We start from the raw sequence: 21,359 nt of genomic DNA, 5'->3' as shown, positions 1-21,359 counted from the left end.
TTTCTCTTAAACAATCTTAATGCCCCTCTCAATACAATATAATCGATTTATTGCAAAAAAAATCTTTCAAGATCCGTATAGAGCATCTAGTAACCAATTGAAGCCCAAATTATTTTTCTTAAACAATTTTAATGTCCCTCTAAATACAATATAATCGATTTATTGCAAAAAAAATCTTTCAGGACCCGTATAGAGCATCTAGTAACCAATTGAAGCCCAAATTATTTTTCTTAAACAATCTTAATGCCCCTCTAAATACAATATAATCGATTTATTGCAAAAAAAATCTTTCAGTACCCGTATAGAGCATCTAGTAACCAATTGAAGCCCAATTTATTTTTCTTACACAATCTTAATGCCCCTCTAAATACAATATAATCGATTTATTGCAAAAAAAATCTTTCAGGACCCGTATAGAGCATCTAGTAACCAATTGAAGCCCAAATTATTTCTCTTAAACAATCTTAATGTCCCTCTCAATACAATATAATCGATTTATTGCAAAAAAAATCTTTCAAGATCCGTATAGAGCATCTAGTAACCAATTGAAGCCCAATTTATTTTTCTTAGACAATCTTAATGCCCCTCTAAATACAATATAATCGATTTATTTAAAAAAAAATCTTTCAGGACCAGTATAGAGCATCTAGTAACCAATTGAAGCCCAAATTATTTTTCTTAAACAATCTTAATGTCGCTCTAAATACAATATAATCGATTTTTGCAAAAAAAAATCTTTCAGGACCCGTATAGAGCATCTAGTAACCAATTGAAGCCCAATTTATTTTTCTTAGACAATCTTAATGCCCCTCTAAATACAATATAATCGATTTATTGCAAAAAAAATCTTTCAGGACCCGTATAGAGCATCTAGTAACCAATTGAAGCCCAAATTATTTTTCTTAAACAACCTTAATGCCCCTCTTAATACAATATAATCGATTTATTGCAAAAAAAATCTTTCAGGACCCGTATAGAGCATCTAGTAACCAATTGAAGCCCAATTTATTTTTCTTAGACAATCTTAATGCCCCTCTAAATACAATATAATCGATTTATTTAAAAAAAAATCTTTCAGGACCAGTATAGAGCATCTAGTAACCAATTGAAGCCCAAATTATTTTTCTTAAACAATCTTAATGTCGCTCTAAATACAATATAATCGATTTTTGCAAAAAAAAATCTTTCAGGACCCGTATAGAGCATCTAGTAACCAATTGAAGCCCAATTTATTTTTCTTAGACAATCTTAATGCCCCTCTAAATACAATATAATCGATTTATTGCAAAAAAAATCTTTCAGGACCCGTATAGAGCATCTAGTAACCAATTGAAGCCCAAATTATTTTTCTTAAACAACCTTAATGCCCCTCTTAATACAATATAATCGATTTATTGCAAAAAAAATCTTTCAGGACCCGTATAGAGCATCTAGTAACCAATTGAAGCCCAAATTATTTTTCTTAAACAATCTTAATGTCCCTCTAAATACAATATAATCGATTTATTGCAAAAAAAATCTTTCAGGACCCGTATAGAGCATCTAGTAACCAATTGAAGCCCAAATTATTTTTCTTAAACAATCTTAATGCCCCTCTAAATACAATATAATCGATTTATTGCAAAAAAATCTTTCAGGACCCGTATAGAGCATCTAGTAACCAATTGAAGCCCAAATTATTTTTCTTAAACAATCTTAATGCCCCTCTAAATACAATATAATCGATTTATTTAAAAAAAAATCTTTCAGGACCAGTATAGAGCATCTAGTAACCAATTGAAGCCCAAATTATTTTTCTTAAACAATCTTAATGTCGCTCTAAATACAATATAATCGATTTTTGCAAAAAAAAATCTTTCAGGACCCGTATAGAGCATCTAGTAACCAATTGAAGCCCAATTTATTTTTCTTAGACAATCTTAATGCCCCTCTAAATACAATATAATCGATTTATTGCAAAAAAAATCTTTCAGGACCCGTATAGAGCATCTAGTAACCAATTGAAGCCCAAATTATTTCTCTTAAACAATCTTAATGCCCCTCTCAATACAATATAATCGATTTATTGCAAAAAAAATCTTTCAGGACCCGTATAGAGCATCTAGTAACCAATTGAAGCCCAAATTATTTTTCTTAAACAACCTTAATGCCCCTCTTAATACAATATAATCGATTTATTGCAAAAAAAATCTTTCAGGACCCGTATAGAGCATCTAGTAACCAATTGAAGCCCAAATTATTTCTCTTAAACAATCTTAATGCCCCTCTCAATACAATATAATCGATTTATTGCAAAAAAAATCTTTCAGGACCCGTATAGAGCATCTAGTAACCAATTGAAGCCCAAATTATTTTTCTTACACAATCTTAATGCCCCTCTAAATACAATATAATCGATTTATTGCAAAAAAAATCTTTCAGGACCCGTATAGAGCATCTAGTAACCAATTGAAGCCCAAATTATTTTTCTTAAACAACCTTAATGCCCCTCTTAATACAATATAATCGATTTATTGCAAAAAAAATCTTTCAGGACCCGTATAGAGCATCTAGTAACCAATTGAAGCCCAAATTATTTCTCTTAAACAATCTTAATGCCCCTCTCAATACAATATAATCGATTTATTGCAAAAAAAATCTTTCAAGATCCGTATAGAGCATCTAGTAACCAATTGAAGCCCAAATTATTTTTCTTAAACAATCTTAATGTCCCTCTAAATACAATATAATCGATTTATTGCAAAAAAAATCTTTCAGGACCCGTATAGAGCATCTAGTAACCAATTGAAGCCCAAATTATTTTTCTTAAACAATCTTAATGCCCCTCTAAATACAATATAATCGATTTATTGCAAAAAAAATCTTTCAGTACCCGTATAGAGCATCTAGTAACCAATTGAAGCCCAATTTATTTTTCTTACACAATCTTAATGCCCCTCTAAATACAATATAATCGATTTATTGCAAAAAAAATCTTTCAGGACCCGTATAGAGCATCTAGTAACCAATTGAAGCCCAAATTATTTCTCTTAAACAATCTTAATGTCCCTCTCAATACAATATAATCGATTTATTGCAAAAAAAATCTTTCAAGATCCGTATAGAGCATCTAGTAACCAATTGAAGCCCAATTTATTTTTCTTAGACAATCTTAATGCCCCTCTAAATACAATATAATCGATTTATTTAAAAAAAAATCTTTCAGGACCAGTATAGAGCATCTAGTAACCAATTGAAGCCCAAATTATTTTTCTTAAACAATCTTAATGTCGCTCTAAATACAATATAATCGATTTTTGCAAAAAAAAATCTTTCAGGACCCGTATAGAGCATCTAGTAACCAATTGAAGCCCAATTTATTTTTCTTAGACAATCTTAATGCCCCTCTAAATACAATATAATCGATTTATTGCAAAAAAAATCTTTCAGGACCCGTATAGAGCATCTAGTAACCAATTGAAGCCCAAATTATTTTTCTTAAACAACCTTAATGCCCCTCTTAATACAATATAATCGATTTATTGCAAAAAAAATCTTTCAGGACCCGTATAGAGCATCTAGTAACCAATTGAAGCCCAAATTATTTTTCTTAAACAATTTTAATGCCCCTCTAAATACAATATAATCGATTTATTTCAAAAAAAAATCTTTCAGGACCCTTATAGAGCATCTAGTAACCAATTGAAGCCCAAATGATTTTTCTTAAACAATTTTAATGCCCCTCTAAATACAATATAATCGATTTATTGCAAAAAAAATCTTTCAGGATCCGTATAGAGCATCTAGTAACCAATTGAAGCCCAAATTATTTTTCTTAAACAATCTTAATGCCCCTCTAAATACAATATAATCGATTTATTGCAAAAAAATCTTTCAGGACCCGTATAGAGCATCTAGTAACCAATTGAAGCCCAAATTATTTTTCTTACACAATCTTAATGCCCCTCTAAATACAATATAATCGATTTATTGCAAAAAAAATCTTTCAAGACCCGTATAGAGCATCTAGTAACCAATTGAAGCCCAAATTATTTTTCTTAAACAATCTTAATGTCCCTCTCAATACAATATAATCGATTTATTGCAAAAAAAATCTTTCAGGACCCGTATGTTTTAAGCGGAATCCATCTGGGATATATCTTTTTCACACATGTTTATTCAGAATCGATTGTATGCAGTCTGCAAGATCCCAAGAGACGCCTCTATATGTCGCATACTGATCTCCATTAATCGTGTTGCTCACAGCATCGATGTTGCTTGGAATTGCGACTGATTTTGGTCGACTTTCTCTCTGACGGGCTTAGTACCCATCAAATGCACAAATGATGCTATATTCTCCATCCTAAATAATCTCTACTCTAGCCTCAACAGCTATCACCCCACTGTAACAACTTCTTGTGATTTTTCTAAGGTTTTCCATTGTGTTGATTATAATATTGTGATTAGAAAATTACAGTACTACTTTACATTACCTTACCAAAAGAAGTCAGCTAGTAAGGGTTTATACAACGATGTCTTCTTGCAAGCAAATAGAATGTGGAGTGCCCCAGGGCTCAGTACTATCCCCCATTCAGTTTCTTCTGTTTATAAAAGACATTGCGACATTTGCAAAAGATACCAACTGGTCTTGGAGCAACCCTGATCTCACGACACTCCATAGGATCATATCTGGTGACCTAATAACACTTAAATCATGGAGGGATTCTAATCTTCTCTTTCTCAACGTTTCTGTATCATATAAAAATGCCTAACATTTTGTTATTCATTGTGATTTTCTTCTGAACATTGAAATTTTGTATCGTTTGTATCTTTATTTAGTTTGTAGTTTTTAACACCATTTAACATGGTCGATCCTACTGCAAATGCGATGGCAATTACCGTAAAACCATCAAAAAATTATTTGAGAAGTAGAAATATGATTTTAAAAACTTCGATAACTTCTTCAGGTGATGAAAATCGCTTTCTTCGTTAACATATTTTATCTTTGCTACAATAGCAAGGAAACGCTGGTATAGACAAGTTTTTGGATTGGTGAATAGGTAAAAAAAAATCATGCGTTCTACGTTTTTTAATAATGATTATCATTTCAACTGAAATAACTATTTCAATTTATGGAAATCTAACCACACATCTCCTTCAACTGTAGGTACAAATGTGCTTGTTGTATAACGAATAGGTAATTTAGTCTTATCATTAATAGTTACTTTGAATGTATTGATTATAGAAGCAACAGCTACTTTTATTTGAAGCATTCCAAATCTGGCACCTAAAAAAACAATATCCATTGTTTCAATCAGTTCCTTCGGTGAGAATATTCGCTTCATTCAACTAAACACCATATGAAACAAATTCTTTCTATCAAATGCGTCAGTTAAATTGGATGAAATTTGCCTCAAAGTAATTAATTATAAACATAACAAGAATATTGTGTCTAACGTGATTTTTTTCAAAATAAAATATTAGTCCAGTGGACAACAGTTTTTAATTCAAATTTCCATCAAGACACTCTGCTTGAAATTTCAACAGTAGATAAGTAACAAACTTTTAAAGCCAAATCTACCCTTCGACCAACAATGGGGTGGTAAAATTTGGTTGAAACTATCCATAGAAATCGATGTAAAAAGCATCTATACACAAATTATCATATGGAGTTTTTTTGACTTATTCGTGATTGAAGTTTTGAATTTTTTTTACAAAAAAGCATATTTTTAACTTGAGAAGAACTGTGAGGAGATTAAATGAAGCTTTAAAACAATTAGAATTTTTTTTTAGTTTATAGTTATGATTAATTAAATGTGAAGATTTTGAAAAATTTCATATTGAATAGGTGGAAAACGGTCAACTTTACAAGAAAAATGTATCGAATCTTTTCTAAAGAACTTTGAAAAATTATTCAAATGAGACTTTATAAGTCTTCGTAATACATAAAATAAAGGAGTTATGATGAAAATAAGATAAAATCCTCTCATTTCATGGAAAAAAATCTACCCTTGATATTGCCACCCTAATTGAAATAAAATGTTATAAATTCGCAAATCACTTCAATTAAATACGAATAATAGGATCAAAAAAATTGAATGGCTTAGAGAGTTTCCATCAGAAAAAATTGTGATTACAATGGAGAAAACATTTTTTATTTTTAAAAAAAATTTTCTTCCAATAAAATAGATCCATTCAAGTACACAATGCCCTCCAACTTTCATCAATGGAATAACCCAGCGATTCCCAAAGTATAGGTCGTGGCAAAAATTGATGATGATAAAACTAGGGCTAAAAAGGTTGAAGAATAAGCAATTGATGGGTGCACTGTAGTATCCCTAAACAAGCGTTGACGGGAAAGTGGATATCTTTAAATTTTGAAGAATTATACCCAGTTCGTATCTAACTGAAGCTAATCATAGTCAACTAGTACCCTTGATCTCAAATTTGCTATACTATTATCCTTATATATTTACCTATGCAAAGTCTAGGTCCTTCGCCAAAAGGTAAAAATGACAATGGGTGTCTCTTTGATTTGTTTTCTTCTGTAAACCGTTCAGGAATAAACTTATCAGGTTCTGGATAATATTCTGGATCATTTTGAATGGCGTGAACAGGAATATGAACTTTAGTTCCGGTAGCTAGGATGATATCCGTTCCCGGAACCGCGTATTCTTTTGTAGAAACTCTTGGTACGCTAGGAACTGGAGGATGTTTCCTCAACGTTTCTAAAAAGTAAATGCGATCGGTTTGCAGATTTTTTTAAAATACGGTTTGTTTCTATGTGTCTATGTTCTATGGTACGCTCGTGTTTACCTTAGTATTATTATATTACGCACTACTTTCGAAAAATAAACTCTGCTATCTCTGGTTCTCTTGCTGCACCTATTGGTGTAATCCTCAAAATATTGTAACTGTGATTAAAAGATTCTAGTAGCATTTTCACTGCAAATTTTGCCCAAATCGTCATTTTAGGGGAATTTAAAGGTATTTGGTATTATAATTTAGTGTTTTCTTTGCTCACAAATCGACACAGGTGTTTGTGCCCATGTCTATTTGAGTGAAAGTAAGAAGATGTTACTAAAATTTCCAATAAGCTCAATATTTCTTAAAATTAAATCAATATTCCTAATTTTGCACTGAATGTATCTATGAGAAGATACACTTCATATTCCTGCTTCAATATCCGACGTAAACTTTTGCGTGTAGACACGTGGCCGTCCTTTTTGTTTTTTATTATTAATGCTGCCGATTGCCGAAGATGTCAATTCGTGATTCAATTAATTTTACACCTGGAAACTTATTAATATTGTGTAATTGATTATATGAACACAAAAGACGTAAGAATCAGTTTTTGTGAAAGTTTTTTTACACACAAAACGCGATGGAGCGATCTGTTGTAACCAAATTTTCAAGAAATGAAAAAGCAACTTTGAGCATATTCGAATTTTCCCTTCACATGTTTCCTACGCTATATATGTTACCAAAGTGCAAATATTAACAACCAACCCTGTATAAAGTTCTATTACTATGATTATATTTTATATTTTTGTCAAATCTTGTATTAGTTTAATGAAAAATTTAAATCTGATATTTTGATTTAGGAATATCATGAGAAATTATTATAAGAAAAAACATTTTTCAAAAAAGTGATTATTAAAAAGTTATCGAACTTTGAAGATTTTAAAATAAAATATTTAGTAGTGTCATTATCGTTTTTTTTTTTAGCTATCCTTCGTATATATACTCACCCTGTATGACCATCTCCAAGTAATGCATTTCCATCACTGCTTCATAAGTGATTTGATGATGTTTTTCCCATATAGATCGAATTTCATCCCTTAATTTATCTTGCACCTCTTGCGCTAACGCTATTTCTAATAAAACGAACGTTATAGTCGTCGCTGATGTTTCGAAACCCGCTAAAAAGAAAACGAAACACTGTGCCACCAATTCGTTGAGCGTAATAAAATGCCCCGCGTCATTTTTCTCGTCTTCTTTATTAAATATTATTTCGTCATCGGTAACTCTACCTCTGTTTTTTAATTGTAACAATAAATGCATGAAATCCTTCCTGTAAATATTATTTTCCTCTCTATATTTCACTGTATCACCTACAACGCTCATAAAAAAATCCTCAATTTCCTGTTCGGTTTGTTTGTAACCAAGTTTGAGCAGTACCCATCTCGGTACAGCTGTACTGATTATATGTTTAATTCGTCTCATTGGAGACACCATAAAAATCTTTTTACCGAATTTTCTAAATTCCGAATCGGGGTTTTTCAAACTACAACAATCGATACCGAACGCCACTGATCCTATGACGTCGATTGTAAATCCTGATGCTACTTCTTTCACGTTAACAGGATCTTGAATTCTAGCGTTATCTTCGAGCACCTCTACTAGATCTTTAGTGCAAGCTATCATTGTGGGAAACATCATTTTCATCTTACCTGAAAAATTATTGGAATAATAAAGTAGAAGAAGAATTTGCAATTGGGTTTTAATGGCCCTATTCAATGTTGAATTCTTCACTGGAAAAATATATGGAAAGCTTGATCACGAATCATTTAACGGCTCCTTCCATTTTTTCTGACTGACAAAGTGATTACGATTCAAAACGAACGTAGAAAAGACTTCGCAATACCTTAGTTCAGTTAACAACGAACTGTTGTTCAGAACATCTGAATATTTGAAAGAATTTTCTCCAAAGACAATGAAAGTAAAGTAGTAAATACCTCTGTGAAGACCTAAAGTAAGTATACTTGGTAAGTCATATGTTTCTCCACGGAAGACGAAGGAAATTTCACAAACACGACAAACCTTGCAAAACACCTAAAATTTTTTAACACGAGCCGCCACTGCTGGACTGGTTGTATAATAAAGCCTACTGAACGTCAGCTACGGCTCGGTGGGTGGGATGAGATGTGAAAAAAAGAAATTTAATCATTTCCTTTCAACTAAAAATTTGCGAAACTGAAACTATATCTCGGTGGAAAAATCGTCAGCTGACTATATCTCGGAGGAGAAATCGTCAGCTGGCTATATCTCGGTGGAAAAACCGTCAGCTGGCTATATCTCGGTGGAAAGACCGTCAGCTGGCTATATCTCGGTGGAAAAATCGTCAGCTGGCTATATCTCGGTGGATAGACCGTCAGCTGGCTATATCTCGGTGGAAAAATCGTCAGCTGACTATATCTCGGAGGAAAGACCGTCAGCTGGCTATATCTCGGTGGAAAAATCGTCAGCTGGCCATATCTCGGTGGAAAAACCGACAGCTGGCTATATCTCGGTGGAAAAATCGTCAGCTGGCTATATCTCGGTGGAAAGACCGTCAGCTGGCTATATCTCGGTGGAAAAATCGTCAGCTGGCTATATCTCGGTGGAAAAACCGACAGCTGGCTATATCTCGATGGAAAAATTGTCAGTTGGCTATATCTCGGTGGAAAGACCGTCAGCTGGCTATATCTCGATGGAAAAATTGTCAGTTGGCTATATCTCGGTGGAAAAATCGTCAGCTGGCCATATCTCGGTGGAAAAACCGACAGCTGGCTATATCTCGGTGGAAAAATCGTCAGCTGGCTATATCTCGGTGGAAAAATCGTCAGCTGGCTATATCTCGGTGGAAAAACCGACAGCTGGCTATATCTCGATGGAAAAATTGTCAGCTGGCTATATCTCGGTGGAAAAATCGTCAGCTGGCTATATCTCGGTGGAAAAACCGACAGCTGGCTATATCTCGGTGGAAAAACCGACAGCTGGCTATATCTCGATGGAAAAATTGTCAGTTGGCTATATCTCGGTGGAAAAATCGTCAGCTGGCTATATCTCGGTGGAAAGACCGTCAGCTGGCTATATCTCGGTGGAAAAACCGTCAGCTGATACTTTGGGAGTTGTTACGTAGGAGTTAATCGGAATCATCTATTGCATTAGCGGAAAGGAAATAATTAACCATTTACCTAGCTCCCGGACTATGTCTTATCACCATAGACAGATTTCAATATAGTGTTCAACATCCATATTTTGACGACAAATGTACCTGTAGTAGCGACAAGCAGCATTGGGTTCAAATTTGTCTTAAAGCTTAAGGGTAAGACAAAATCTAGTCTATATGTAACGTGATTAATAGCTGCTGTACTAAAACCGTTAATTATTTTTCATTTCCGTTTTATCTCATTTTAATTTTTACAGAATTTCCTCTCTCCACTTAAATGTCACTTGATTTTTATGCTGTTTGTTTCCTATTCTTTTCGCTGGTACTATAAAAACTTTCAATATCCTAGAAATATCATCATCATCGTCATATAGCTCCCAGTGGAGCTAGTGATTAGGTCACTGTCGTCGTCGTTATGTGGATTTAGCTCAATTCTGTTGACGAGGGCTCTCCATTTTATTCTGGTTTTGGATATTTCTGTAGCTTCTTTCTGTTTTGAGTATATCTATTGCAGTTCTTTCTCGACAGTTCTTTACCACGTTCGTACAGGTGCTTCTTTTTCTTCTACCTTGCTGATTTCCTCGGTGTATGACCTATCCATTTCCATTTTCGCTTCGTTTCGTCTATTTCCTCTTCTTCCATTGTGTTCCAAAAGTGCTGTAGATAACTTTTAGACACCTGTTAACAAATGTTGGAATTTGAAATGTTTACAACTTATGTAATTTCTATTTTTGCTCAATAGACGCGGATTTAAGTTTGCGATTAGATTCCATTTGATTTATGACCTTTTATCCTCTGTTTTTCTCATGATCCAATCTGTTACAACGCCGAACTGGGTTGGCGATACAACCCATTTTTATTTGCTGGGATAATTGTCCTTAGTTGTGTATCCTGGTTTTGCTATTGTCATAAATCCATTTTTCTATAATCTGTATCAAATCTACGACTGTTTTCAATTGAATCAGTTCACAAATAACTAATTTCGTAACTTTTCGTAATCAGAATCGTTGCGCTTTCTAGATAGGTGAGCAAGTTTTGAAATTAACCACTTAATCACATCCCCGCGTTCTCTACGATATAATCGAAAGAAAATAGTATGATGTGATGGATTTTACTTACCCGAAGTAAAAGTAGGTGTTAATTTTGTTCTCATTTTCCTCCATTTTTCGTTTTCTAAAGCGAAAAGATGTCCCGTTAGCGGATCCGCTTCTTCGTTCGTATAATGTCCGTGATTCATCATATAAGGAAAATCCCTTTGTAGAATATTTTTTATAATATCCAAATCTATTGGCATATATGTCGGTTTTAAAGTCAGATATATACCGCCGTGTTTTAAACCTTTAGATTTCAGTTGGTTGTACAATTTAGTGAATTGATCTGCAAACGCTAAACGTTGTTGTACGAATTCTTTGATATTTCCGTAGACTAGCTCTGGTTCTATTTGGTATAAACCTTTCCGTTTCCAATAATTGTAATGCCATTTCAAATATAAATAAACTACAACTGCTAATGTAATTATTGATAGAACGACGTTCCATACAACCATATTAATAATCTGAAATCAACTACAATTCATTCGAATTAAAGTTAAAAATAGGTTTTTGTAATACGTGGCTTTGTGAACACATAATTATTTGTTTGACATTAGTTAGACTAGTTCTGATTTGTCAGTTGCATTAAAATGTCTTCAAGTTAGAAATAATTATTTATAACAAATGTGTGAAGTGACCTTTTTTCAACGAATTTGAAAGGCCCTTACACACAAATTGCATACAATATTTTTCCTACTAGAAAAAGCAAACATTTCATCAAAATACACAAGTTTAACGGTAATTTTCCTTACAAAATGTATTTTGACCTGAAAAATTGAATAAAATAGGTCTCAGATCTGTAACTGTAATAATTTTCACGTTCAATAACGTAAAATACAAAAAACTCAACTCCAAAATACACTTTTTTCACGTTTGGCCATTAAATGCCCAAAAAATGCATTAAACTTTCAAATAAAACTTGTAAAAAAATTAATTCCGAAGAGAATGATGTATACAACCACAATTAAAAGTGGATGCAAGTTAAAAATATCTTTATTTTACTATTTTACTGAATAAAATTCAAAACAAAAATGATGAAATTATGTAAATAACCTTATATTTAACGATGTTGCTCTATGTTACAGATCTGAGACTTATTTTATTCAATTTTTCAGGTCAAAATACGTATAGACCAAACAAATTTGCGTGACAATTTCAGACCCGAGACGTTCAATATGGCTTCCTATTATTGGTGGATCAGGAAACCTGGTGAAATCTATCTCTCACTATAACTCGCTTACGAATCGCTTATGGGAGTTTTGTTATACAAACTTTTTTCCTTGTATACAGCCTGTATATTTATTATTATTTATGTCAACTCTTCTCTTCGGCGTATATGAATACAAATAATTGCCACTGCACAAGTAGAAAAATAAAAAATCATCATCGCGACTTGAACCTGGTACCTCTGGTTTGTGAGGCTCGTACTCCGCCCACTAGAGTACGGAGACCTTAATAATACGTTTTTCTAAGCATTACTACTTAAAGCATTTTTTACGCAATTGAAAGTATGTCTATAACACGTACTTTACGCGCGGTAGTAGAAAAAAGCATTTAAATTTGGGTTGGACAGATTTCTAAGCCACACACACACTGTTAAAAATTTATTAGGTAATTTGAGCAGAAATGCGTTGGAAATTTACCAAACAAATTTCAATTCAGTATGGGAAAATCACAAAACATTGAATATGAAATTTACTTAGCAGTAATGAAGAATTTTATAACTATACCACTCACACACATACACTAACGTGCGCATGAGAATACCCATCCCTCTAAGCATCCATCCCCGAATAAATCCACGGATGGGTGCGAGGAAGGACATTCCACCAACCCCCTGTCATTTTGACAGGTCTTCATCCTCATTCGCGTCACAGTTTCACGCGTAGACTCCTCCCTCTCCCCTGAGTTCTATGAGAGTTTCTGAGAATATCTTTTTGTTAAGATTTAGTCTTAAGGACTTTTTTTCTGGACGTCACTACCTCGGTTAGACCTCGTCCTACCTTCTTCGGCAAGAAAAGATCTAATCTGATCTTCTCTATAGCCGTACCCGACGTATAACTCGGTACTTGCTTATGAAATGCGAAATTACCGTGTCTAGGGGGGGTGTATCCTTGATTGAGTAAACCTAGGATATTGGAAAAATATTTTTGTTTATTTTTTTTTGTTTTTTGTGTTTTATTTTTCGGTTTTTGAGTTTTTTTTTGTTTTTGCAAACGAAGATACGTTTGATAAAAAAGTGATGAGGAACAAAAATCTTGTATAAGCCAAAAACCGTTTATATTGGTAAAAATTAGACCAAGGGAAAAAATTAAAAGACTTGACAATAGGATATTTGATAAAGTTTAAAAAAATGGTTTAAATTTCTTGGTTTTCGTACATAGGAACGAAAAAGCTGTCAATAATAAAAAAGACCAAAACAATTTATACAAATATATTGATTATCATCAAATTTGAAATGAAGTTTTCAAATTTTCGATTTAAGCTTCTTACTGAAATGCTTATTAACAATATGGCGGTGCAGAGACTTCAATACATGGTAATCTTGTAAACAGTTAACAGCTTTATTTAGTGTTTATGTGTTTTTCTATCATACGATGTCTTTTAAAACTTATAAATGGTGTATAGTGCCTTAGTGTACTTTGTGGATGAAATTTATTCACCTACTCACAATATTAAAGGTGCAGGAAGAGATCCAGGGATTACAATGGCAATTTATTTTTGTAATGATCCCTTGGATGTAACTTTAAATTGTTATGTTTTTTCCAACTTCATAATAAATATTCTGTAACCGCAAGATAATGGAATTATTAATGCACTAATATTCAAAATAAAGAAAATTAAATAGCTTTAACCGAACCGCTTCGGACGTTTATAATTACGCGATAAAATGTTTAAATTATTGAATATTATCAATAATGAGAAAATTTTTCTTCCGAAATCCTTTAGATGATTTATTTTCCACACGTATTATTATCCAGCTAGCACAAAACAAGAAGAACGAACAAAATACGAAAAAAGCTTGATTTAAAAAAAAAGAGAGCAGTAACTTCATATGAGAAATTAGCTTTCTAAATATGACTTTTCTAAACAAAAACGTAGACATCAGTCATTTAGATTTATGGTTATTTAATATCATTACAAAAGAATGGCACAAATAATAAACAAAAATTTAGAGATAAAAATGTCCATACCACAACTACTGTGGATGCTTTTTTCCAAATTTAAAATTTGTTCATTAAAAATCTCAAGTTCAACATACCTTTATATAAATCTTGAGTAAACTAAACGCCAACGATCTGTACCAGACAGTAAATATTGAAAATTGTTTAGATATTAGTATTATGCATTTTTTTTTATTTACTGAAGTATTAGAAAAACCCAGTTTATCTCTTCATTAGTAAAAGATTGGCACTCGATTTGATTTTATCTTAATAATCAAAGCAATATATTTAAATAAAAACTTCATATCTCCAAGGTGTTTATACACTTTTATTGTTTATAAATTGAAATAATACACACCCTATTAGTTAAATGATATGAACAAGGCACATAATCATGCAAAATTATTTATGTCAATATAACTGTTACCTTTTCCATTCCATACAAAGGACTATTGATTCGGAAATCAGTTTGGTGAAAGAGGTTTGGAAGAATGAGTGTAAATATGGACCTACTGCATCAACTGACATTACAATGATGATTTTTTCTATGGAAGGGCTGCTCAAAAATACATTCTAAATGATTGTGAATAACTTGCGCAGCTCGATCTAATACTAGGGAACAAGTACAGCCCGGGGGATTTAAATTCGCAAAGGTCGTTTTAAATTAAGTTGGAATTTTTGGAACTTTTGGTGATATTCATATTGAACACACAAAAAGCATTAAAATCATATGTGTAAGTGCTGATATTTGGTTTGCAAAAAAAAGGTTGGATCTAGAAATCAAATAACTGTACCTACAGTAAAAGCAATATCCTTAAAATAGAAGCTAACGGATTTTATAAACAAACCACACTTAAATCAACCAATTCAGAATATGAAAGCTGATATGGGTTTCAAAGCAACATGCTTAGAGTCATTGATTCAAAATTTAAGTAGAAGATATCTGCTTTAAATAAGAAATTGGAGACATTGAAACCACAGCCCAAGACAATTTCTTTAAACCCTGACAACATTGTTGAAAATCTTTTTCACAGACTTTAGACAGAAAAGACATGTACTTTAAGGTGTGAGTGTTGGTGTAGTGGTTTGTAAAAAGTGTATTCAGTCGCTCTATATTCACTAGTAAGTTAGACCAAAAAGCGTCACAGGCTGGATTAGCTTACGTTAAGTAGGTTGAATTAAATTAGGTCATGTTTCAAGTCATAAAATCGGTTGCAGGCTTTTAAACTGCGTAAATAATTTGTTATTTACTACAAAATATTCAGTTTTTTGTTGTATTTGTGGGGATTTGTAAGTTCACATATACCTATTTGATAGTGGTAAACAATTTTCCTTCAATTCAATTGAAATATTTTCATAGCATCCTAAAGTATGACCGAGTTTACATGCATCCTAAATTTCTCTGGCCGAATTTTCCACGCCAAAAGGCCATCTACTTCTTATCTAGCCGAATTTATTATTGCCCGTACAGGCACAGCTTTTAGACGATTCCGAAAACGAATTGAAAATGGGCAGATATAAGAAGGAGATTAGGGAAGCCTGACGTTAATTCTGAGATTTTCAACTCACTTTTATTTTTACTTTTATTTAGTTATTTCTAATTGAAGTTTCCTTTTCTTCTTCTTTACAAAAAAATATGCTTTTTTGTGCTTTTTGAGAGACGTACTAGATTTTTAAAAACTTGAGTTATCTTGTAAGAAGATTGCCTAGTGACAATTCCCTTTCACACACTTCATTATGACATATGACATAGACATATGACACGAAAGATGCCTTCTAAGCCTTCTCTTGGTGAGAGGCCTCGTCAGAGGTTGTGACAATACCTTAGGATGAGTTTCAACGTAGTGACCATATTTGTGAGATATTTCTTCTTCGACACGGAGGATTTAAAATCATTCCAAGTATTTTTGACTGAAATATTTCCAGAATTGCCATATTTGAGTTGGATGCAGTGCCCCATAGTTGAATACCTTAACTCCATTTAGGTTTAAATATGACTTTATATATTACCAGCTTGTTGTTGATTGCTAGTTGGTATCTTCGAACTATTAGCTAGTACAGTTTACTGGGGTTTAGGCCCAATTGCTTTCTCTTGGTTAGTATGCGTGTTCTCCGGGCTAGTCGTCGGTCCAGAAGAATTCCGAGGTCTTTTTGCACAGTTGGACAGGTTCTTCTCTTTGTTGGGGTAGTTAACATTAATAGATTTATTTTAATTCACTTTTCTCCTCCTTTTTAGCCCCAAGAAAATAGCGTACAAGTTTGTCTGCAACATGTGGGTTGTGGTCTTGAATTTTGACTTGAAAGTGTCTGTCTTGCAGGAAGGATTTTAGGATTAGGAAAATGAAGTTGAGAATGTTTTATCTCTTAAAAGAGTCGTTCTAACTATCCGGGGACATATAGATAAATAATAAGATTGTGTTAACCTGAATACGGCTCTGTTAAATAATCCTTTTTCTTTCTCGTGTGTTATTATAAAAATAAAACGCTTTGTTACAAGTTATATAATATTTATTCATCTCTAAAAACACTGCTAATTCAATACTTTTATTTATTCTTCGTCTACTTCGTGTATGTTTAGCCATACACCGCCCTTAACACCAGAAATTATGAGTTTAGGCATATACGTAATCGGTTGAGGTGTTTTTTCATTCAAAGTTACACGAAAATTACTAATTATAGACGTTAATCCAACTTTTATCTGTAGCAATCCGAATCTTTCACCTTAAATAAACAAATAATAATTGTCACTTCTTATTAAACGGTCGAAACTTGTAAATAGACTCACCGATACATATTCTGGGTCCTCCTCCAAAAGGCATAAAAGCGAATTGTGGGCGTTGCAGAATATTTTCCCGATTAAATCGCTCTGGATCGAACGTATCAGGATCTGGATAATATTCGGGATCTCGATGTACACCCAAAATTGAAATTTTCACTTTATTTCCTTTTTGAATGATAACGTCTGTATTGGGGACTTTATACGTTGCATTACATCTTCTTCCTGTCACTGGTAAAGGTGGATGAAGACGTAACGTTTCTAAAATTTACTTAGTATCAACTCTCAATATCATGATTAGAAGAATTCCTTCAGTGAACTTGAGTTAACAGGTTTGTTCCAACCTGCTGGTCTGTACCGTTATTAGAACGATTATTGCTTGCTACAGACCAAGTATCGAACCAACCGTCCCTGAAACGGTTCACAAACGTTACATAAGTTGGTTGGAATACAAAATAGAGTTCGTAAAATCGTCACCGTACCAAGGACGGTTTTTTGATGGGTCGGAACGAACCTAAAGTGAACTTCAGATTTCAAGGTTCCTTGTGACATCTATGAACTAGAATCTTTACATATACAAAGAATTAACATTTACATACATGAAACTTAAAGAAGTAATGCGCTTAAAGTTTCAATTATTCTCTTAAGAGGCTTGCCTTGAAAATTTTCGACCAGACAAAGTAACAAGTGCTGGTAATTATCGACATCTTCAGGTCGAGGTCGGAAATTTCTAGACAACCCTCGTATATTCCATGTATACCATACTAATATGAACGTTGAGCATGAGTTACAAAGATTCAACTTTATTATTTATTTATTATTTTACCGCTTCATCAATTGGCAAAATACAAATTCTAATAGTTGCTGACTAATTTCAATTTTTGTTTGTTAAAGTTTAGATAAGTAACTATTTACATAAAAACATACCATTGACGACCTTGTCTAAGTAATGCATTTCCATTATACCTTCATAAGTGATTTTATTATTATGTTTTTTAGTAACGGTTTTCATCTCTTCTCTAACTTTGTCTTGAATTTCTTGATTTCTGGATAATTCATATAAAGCAAAAGTCATTGCGGTTGAGGAAGTTTCAAAACCAGCCAAAAAGAAGACGAAACATTGAGCGGCTACTTCGTTAAACGATATAAAATGATCACCGTTTTCATCGCCGTTCGGAAAAATACTTTCATCATTCGTAACTTTTCCTCTGTTTTTAAGCTGCAGTAAAAGATGCATGAAATCTTTCCTATAAACATTATTTTTCTCCCTATATTCAACCATACTTTTTACCAGACCCATAAAGAAATCTTCAATGGATTTCTCGTTTCGTTTGTATCCTATAAGGTTCAATATACATTTCGGTAAATTGTTTGTGACCATTCGATTGAAATTCCTCCGACCGGTACCAAAAATTTTTTTCCCAAATTCTATAAATTTTGAATCGGGATCTTCGAAACTGTTACATTCTAATCCAAAAGCTGTCGACCCTATAACGTCGGTAGTATATTTTACCAACACATCCTTTATATTTACACAATCTTTTATCTTAGCATACTCCTCAAGGTTATCTTTTAAACTTTCCGTACAAGCTGCTATAGTTGAGAACATCATTTTCATTTTACCTACAAAAATCGCTTTATTATATCCAAAAATTATACCCTATTTTCAAATTGACGGGTGAATCTTCAATTACAACAAAATATTTGTTGGAAAACACAAAATGAACGAATTTGCATAACTGATAGACCCACTAGAACAAATTGAGAAAAGCAGATGTTTATGAGGTCTCTAATATTATCTGAACATGGTCAGCATAAAAATTGGTACCTAAATAAAACAGAATGGAAGACATTTCTCAATAAGAAGAGAATATTATGGATAACAAACATAAACGAAGTCACCTCTGCAAGGAAAAGTAGTTTCAAAATTAGGATGAATCTAGCCAGGTAGTACCCTAGTACCTTAATAAAAGACTATGGAAGAAATTTCTCACAAACGAACTAAGGCAAGAGATAAAGAAGGAGTACATGTCGACCACGAAGAAGGTGGAGTAACAACCTAGAACCAGGTTGAGACAAGAAGAAACATGCGATTGAGGAAATTGAATCTCTGTTATTCTATTCCGAAACAGTCTTTGGTTAACTTTCCAGGATTTCAAGTGTAGCAAATCGTTTCGGTTCGATTAGAATGGTTAAAAAAAGATGATGATGAAACTGAAAAATAATTAGGATTAGTGTTGTATAACGCCATCTGTTATCAAGATAAACTGCGTTGAAGGGTAAAAAAGTATACAATTTTTCACGATTCTACAAAAACTACTGGCAACATTGAAATGAAATTTCATACGAATATATTTTGGAAGCTGATGAATGTTATACTTTTTTTATATCTGATACTCATAGAGTTTTATCTAATATAAGTTTTTTAGTGTTATATTTGTTAATCAAAATCACTTGAACTCAAGCATTAGTTAATTTCACACCAAAAAGGATTCTTGATGGATTAATGTTTTCAAGATACATTTTGCACATAATTTTCGAGTTTTACAAAGACTACCTTACTGGATAAAGTTCAAGCTGACTTGAAAATTTGAATAATAAATCTAACCTCAAAAATTTATGTTCGAAACTACTTGGTACGAACCTTGTAATTAGCGCCCTCTATGATAGTCAGACATAAAAACAAATTCATTGGATGTATCAACTTTCAAAGCATATTCGTATTATATTTCATTCCAATGTTGCCAGTAGCTTTGGCAAAATGTATTTAATTTTTTTCATCCTTCATCATCTCCCCAATTATTTTTCAGTTCTTTATAAATTGGGATACATCTTTTAAAAATCCAGGTATTTTAATAATTTCAAATTTAAATTCCAAATTTCATTGTTTGTTAACTACATTTAAGATATATTCAGGAAATAATAATAATTTCACAATGAAATATTTACAGTACCTGAAGTAAAAGTTGGTGTAAGTTTTCCCCGCAGTTTTTTCCATTTTTCGTTTTCCAAAGCTAAAAGATGTCCGGTGAGCGGATCTAGTTCTTCATTAACATAATCACCATGATTCATAAAATGATTGAAATCTTTTTGTAAAATACATTTTATAACTTCCAAATCTGTTGGTATATAAGAGGGAGTCAGAAATTCGTAAATACCACCGTGTTTCAATCCTTTCAATTTGAATTCGTTATAAAGATTTTTAAAGTGTTCGCCGCTACTAATTTTTCCTAAAGCTATTTCTTTAATATTCCCGTATATGAAATCTGGTTCTATTTGCTCCAATCCAGACCTCTTCCAATGGGAATATATCCATTGTATGTACAGATAAATTGACACTACTAAAAATACTGTCGCTAACAGAAACATGACTGAATCGAATGACTTCTTACAACAAATAAACGAACTGCTTTATTTGGTATACCATATCTAATCTTAATCTTATTGTCTTTATTTAACTTCATAAATAAATATAGAAAATAGTTTATTGACTTTATTCAAACAAGTTAATCTCGTCAAAACTCAGAATAGCCTTCGACTATAGCTGGTACGAAAGAAAAAAAAATTACCGTGTACTTTTAACCTCTGGTTTGAAATAACAACACAAACATGTTAACTAACAACTAAAATCTGAGGTCTAGTCGAGCAATATAACAAATATAGTGTTTACAGTTAATAGAGATCTCATAAAATTCATATTCATAGTGTATTTTTAGAAGCATATTGTATACGAGGGCTTGACACGAAACATTGCATTGTACTAGTACAAAAGTTTTTTTTCTTGGTAAAATATTGTAGTTTCTCTTTCCACCCCCTCACTAAATCGACTCAATAATACGAAATAATATACACGTTTCATTGTTTTACCCTTTTGAAGGTGGATTATATCATGAGCATCACAAAAATTTTCGCATTGACTTCCTTGGTTGGTAAATCCACTTTGACATCGATTCACTTCGATAAACTTACTATTTTGACTGCTGTTTGGTCTTTTTCAAATTATGGTACAATCACTTTCAAATAATATGGCGTAAAATTCGTTCATTTTGCTATTAAGTACTTCATTCTGTAGGTACCTTTGCATATTTTGCATATTCTTGACAAAGGTAAACTAGTTTCAACGCACTATCTGATTTCAACTCTTTTAAACAGTTTTTTATCTTGTAGTGCTATAGATGTTTTCTGTATGCTTTCCAATCTAACGGTAAGCTCCAGGTGAATGAATATTAGCGGCGTCAGATGTTATGGGAATCAGAGACTGATTAACTTTGTCCAAAATACCGTTTTATTGAATATCTATTATCTCAAAAGGTCAAAAACATCGTTTAAACTTGACTATTATTGATTCTATTATCTTACTACATAAAATCATTAATTTAATTCATGCTGATGTCCTACAAAATAAAAAATTCATC

The 21,359-nt window shown here is 32.6% G+C and overlaps 3 protein-coding genes across 8 annotated transcripts in view; 1 reads left to right on the top strand and 2 right to left on the bottom strand.

Moving 5' to 3' along the window:
• LOC130896390 (uncharacterized protein CG43867) overlaps positions 1-21,359 on the top strand; it is a 291,476-nt gene that overhangs the window by 155,205 nt on the left and 114,912 nt on the right. The gene's annotated exons all lie outside the window — the stretch shown is intronic.
• On the bottom strand, positions 5,054-14,335 carry LOC130896394 (probable cytochrome P450 6a20). Of its 2 annotated transcripts, none has more exons than XM_057804443.1 (5): positions 14,267-14,335; positions 11,033-11,478; positions 7,731-8,432; positions 6,456-6,707; positions 5,054-5,266 (listed from the first exon to the last, which is right to left on the bottom strand). In XM_057804443.1, exons 2-5 carry the CDS (start codon positions 11,457-11,459, stop codon positions 5,100-5,102), a joined length of 1,548 nt encoding a protein of 515 aa, XP_057660426.1. In that variant the 5' UTR covers positions 11,460-11,478; positions 14,267-14,335; the 3' UTR covers positions 5,054-5,099. The 2 variants fall into 2 exon arrangements, with proteins under 2 accessions (XP_057660426.1, XP_057660427.1); XM_057804444.1 differs by lacking the exon at positions 14,267-14,335 and adding an exon at positions 13,676-13,789.
• On the bottom strand, positions 16,655-21,214 carry LOC130896396 (probable cytochrome P450 6a20). Its single transcript, XM_057804447.1, has 4 exons — positions 19,899-21,214; positions 17,872-18,567; positions 16,954-17,205; positions 16,655-16,889 (listed from the first exon to the last, which is right to left on the bottom strand). Exons 1-4 carry the CDS (start codon positions 20,311-20,313, stop codon positions 16,717-16,719), a joined length of 1,536 nt encoding a protein of 511 aa, XP_057660430.1. The 5' UTR covers positions 20,314-21,214; the 3' UTR covers positions 16,655-16,716.

This window comes from Diorhabda carinulata, chromosome 7 (assembly GCF_026250575.1).
Source record: "Diorhabda carinulata isolate Delta chromosome 7, icDioCari1.1, whole genome shotgun sequence".
NCBI classification, from domain to species: Eukaryota; Metazoa; Arthropoda; class Insecta; order Coleoptera; family Chrysomelidae; genus Diorhabda; species Diorhabda carinulata.
Note: the sequence above shows the minus strand (reverse complement) of the source record. Positions and strands in the feature narration are given on the sequence as shown.